Here is a 4,126-nt window from a genome sequence, read left to right on the forward strand (position 1 = left end):
CTGAGTTGGGTTTTCGGTGTTGTTTTGTTGTGTGGTTCACGTTAACTGTAAGACACTGAGTTCCCCGCACGTAATATAGAAAAATAAATCAATAATATATCACGTATTTCACATTGGGATGTCATGCATCGGGAGTTATTGGGTCGTGACGAAGCGCTTCGACAATTGAGATATCACCTTGATAGAGCTCGCACACGTAAAAAAAATCAAGTTGATAAAAAGAGAATAAATGTGAGTCTCTCTATAGGGGAATGAGTGTTCCTCAAATTGAGGCCACGTGTGCAAAGTCCGGTTGAAGCGCGAATCAATCAGAAGTTTGCTCCCCGTCACTATGGACCCTTCGAGATTGTGAAGAAAGTAGGAATGGTAACATACTGTCTCCAGTTATCTATTACAGCCAGAATCCATCCTGTACTTCATGTCTTGTTACTAAAAAAGGCTATTGGAGACTATCAAGTAGAAGCTGATTTGCCTCGAGGTTTGTTTTGTGATGTTGTTGAACCTAGGGAACCTGCAGCAGTGTTGGATGGTCGCACCATTAAGAAAGGTGGAACTGATGTCAAGAAATGGCTCATTCATTGGAAAGGTTGAGCTATTGAGAAAGCAACATGGGAGGAGGAGTTTGCAATGTGCACACAATTTCCTACCCTTAGACTTGGAGACAAGTCTGTGTCTAAGGAGGCGGTATAGATGGAGTTAGTGAGACATATATCAGAAATGATGAAGTGGGAGGGGGAGTTTGCAATGTGCATACAATTTCCTATCCTTAGACTTGGAGTCTGTGTCTATGGAGGCGGTATAGATTAGGGGTGGCAAAACAGGCTTGATCCGCAGGAAAAGCCCGTTTTACCCGCACTTTTAAGCGGGACGGGGCAAGGTTTTAGGCCCACTCCCTTTAATATGTCCGCCCCGCCCCGCACCGTTTTTTTGCGGGCTTTTGCGGGCATTAGCTTTTTCATACAATTTTACTATTTTTAAACCTAAAAGGTTCAATGCCCCCGGACTTTTCCCGCCCTGCCCTCACTTTTTGCGGGGCGGGGAAAGATTTTAGGCCCGCACAATCAAATATGCCTACCCCACCCCGCCCCATTTTTTCGCGGACTTTTGCGGGGCGGGCCTAAACGGGGCGGACATGCCCGTTTGCCACCCCTAGTATAGATGGAGTTAGTGAGACATATAAGAGAAATGATGAAGTGGCTAGTAGTCCACACAGTGTTCCTAAAATATGGAAAGTGCATGCTAGGAAGAAAGAGAAAGATGAGGTGGCAGAAAAGGGAGAGGTGTCTTGAGCAGTTTTTGTGCTAGAGTCCTATATGTAAATGGGACTGGTTAGTGGGTAGGCAGTTATGCAGAAAATAACAGCTAGTACATAGAAGTGATCTCTCTGTCAGAGTGAGCTTGGCTCTCAAGGAAAAGAAGGAAGGGTTGTTTCCTTCATTCCATTTTCTTTTATTAGATTGTTTTATTTCTGGCTATGTGTAATGGATTGAATACCCCTTGTTCTCTTTGTTAATACATCTACACTCCATTGCTCTACAACAATTATACCTATCGTCATGTGATATTACATTCCATAAAGTTCAAAAATTATTGGCAGAAACTATTCTTGCCCATTAGCATCCAGAACACCTTTTTCCTTTACAGGGAACTAACTACATTGACACAATCTAGTTTTTGTTAATTAATCAACACTTGAATAGTTGAACAACTATCACACTATCAACTTCAGAATACACCCAACATAATTATCAATATAACTGCAAAGACAAAATGCATTTACTGAATTAACTTGCAGGGTAGTCAAGCGAGCATTATCACATAAGGGGATCCATTATACATTATTCAGTGAACATCACTGATTCATGGTTATTCTGTTCTTTCTCTAACACAACTTCCTAGCTATGCATATACATTTGTTATAAAATAACATTAAACAGTGACAATTCTATATCTCTCATCCTACAAAAAAACAACAACTACAATTACCCTTATCTTCTTCCCTCAATTTCCCTTAACCGCAACTCAAACAACCTGGAATCAAACTCGCCATCACTAACCCGCAACATCTCTTGCAGAGGAATCGCCAATCCAAGCCGAACTAACTCGGCGTGCCTCGGCTTAATCCTCTTCTCCAAGCTAAAAGAGAAAAACTGAGGAAACCCCTTCAACTCAGCAACATCACCATTCATCTCATTCAAGAAAAACTCAACTTTCGGACCCAAATTATTCGCCACACTAAAAGTCAACAAACCCGGAGACCTAACAACCATATTCGAAACCTCCACACGTGTGAACCCCAAACCCATCAAAAACTCAACTTTAGGCAAAAGGGTATTCTCCACACTAGAAACCAAAAGCAAAGTAGTTTGGCACGTGAGAGAATGCGGCCCAACAAACCCTAATTCCCTCAAAAACCAGAGCGCGGGTCTCAATCGATTCTCTACGCTACTCACCAACAACCTAGGACACCGCAAGATTGATTTTTGAACATCGTGGTAAGGGATTTGAACCTCGTTGAGGAGGAAATCGAGAAGGGGGTAAATGTCGTTGTGTGGTTCGCACGTGAGAAGTGCAGGAAGCATGTCGAGGATTCGACCCATTTCGGTTCTGTGTATGCCGATTGATGAGAGGCATTGTTCGACAGATTTTAGGGTTCGGAGAGGACAAGTTCGGAGGGTGGGGTTTTGTTTGAAGGCTTTTTGTGGATTTACTTTGAGTTTTTCGAGGTATAGAACTTTTTCTCGGAAGATTATGCCGCGGTTTGGAGTGGTGGTTATTGGTTGGTGGGAAATTTGAGCGATTGGGTTGAATGCGGTGTTTCTGGGATTGAAATTAGGGTTTTTGAAGGGTTTAGGAATTGGGTTTTGAGTGAAGAAGAATTTGGGGTATAGTTCAATTATCGCCATGGGGTTGAAGAAGATGATGTTGATGGCAACTATATTCGAGAAATCGTAAACGGCATGTCGTTTTGTTTTCAAAGTTGCGAGTCACACTCTATAAGATGGAAAGAGTAACTCTCTAGTATTAACACATTTATTTATCCTTTTGATTAATCAGATCTAAAAATATGATTAATTTGATAAATCAATTTTATTTTTGAGAATAAAAGATATACAATGACAATGTAAAACAATTTTACAATTTTGATGTACTACCTTTTAATTTTATATTTTTATCATAAATTAAATTAATTATATTATTAATAGAATTAATTATATTTTACAAGTGATTAGCCAAATGTCGTACACGATAAAAAGTGTAAACTATTTTTCTAAAATAAAACTTTACTTTAAAACTTTATTTATACAACTACGTTCAAATCACTTTAACTTATGAAAACATCCTTCATTTTTGAAAAAAGAACTCACAATTTCATAAATGACCAAATAGTCGTGACGCTCGACATAGTCGTTTCGATCGTCCACTTGAAGACAGAGATCATAATGGCCACAATGATTTGATTATCATCTAAGTTGATATATCAGAAGCTCACTCAATACCCGAGACACTACTAAGAGATCCAACAACGATCACCATCATACTAGAAAGCAAACTGAGGAAAGTCACCACTTCAAAGGTCTAACACGGCGAATTTCTACACACATATGGATGAGACCACACTTAACAACAAGCCCAACCTTCCAGCTTGGAAAAAGTTAAAAACCTCCAGGCTGGTTCTAGATGGAGAATTTGAAGTCTTACAACTCGACAAAAACCCATCTAGAATATTCAAGATAGAAGAAGGCCTACCATATCCAACAAAAAGAGACCTCATCAAGTTCCTTGATCCCAATGTGGCTTGCCATCAATTGAATATTAATTCATGTTGGACATGTGACTCCACAATCAAAAGGGGGGTTGTCATACCCCAAAATTTGCCCATACTATTTCTCTTGCTCAAACTCAAAGTTAAGGCACAATGCTTAGAAACACCCCCTCCTAAACAAGGTTCAAAGAACTAGGGTTTTGTTGTTCTAGAAGAAATCAATGGATCAAAGGCTCAAATAAATCTCATATGGCTTATGATGTTTCAAATTACCTCCATGACAAATTTCAGGTCTCAGTTCAAAAGATTGATCACTCAATTGCTCAGAAAGTCAACAGTCGACTGGTTGGACCTAAAAGT

General features: G+C 39.8%; 1 protein-coding gene across 1 annotated transcript; it reads right to left on the reverse strand.

Moving 5' to 3' along the window:
* Positions 1-884: 884 nt before the first annotated feature.
* On the reverse strand, positions 885-3,002 carry LOC131646471 (transcription termination factor MTEF1, chloroplastic-like). Its single transcript, XM_058916497.1, has one exon. The coding sequence runs from the start codon at positions 2,904-2,906 to the stop codon at positions 1,989-1,991; it is 918 nt and encodes a 305-aa protein (XP_058772480.1). The 5' UTR covers positions 2,907-3,002; the 3' UTR covers positions 885-1,988.
* Between the last annotated feature and the right edge of the window lie 1,124 nt (positions 3,003-4,126).

The sequence above is a fragment of the Vicia villosa genome, linkage group LG2 (assembly GCF_029867415.1).
Source record: "Vicia villosa cultivar HV-30 ecotype Madison, WI linkage group LG2, Vvil1.0, whole genome shotgun sequence".
In the NCBI taxonomy this organism is placed as follows: Eukaryota; Viridiplantae; Streptophyta; class Magnoliopsida; order Fabales; family Fabaceae; genus Vicia; species Vicia villosa.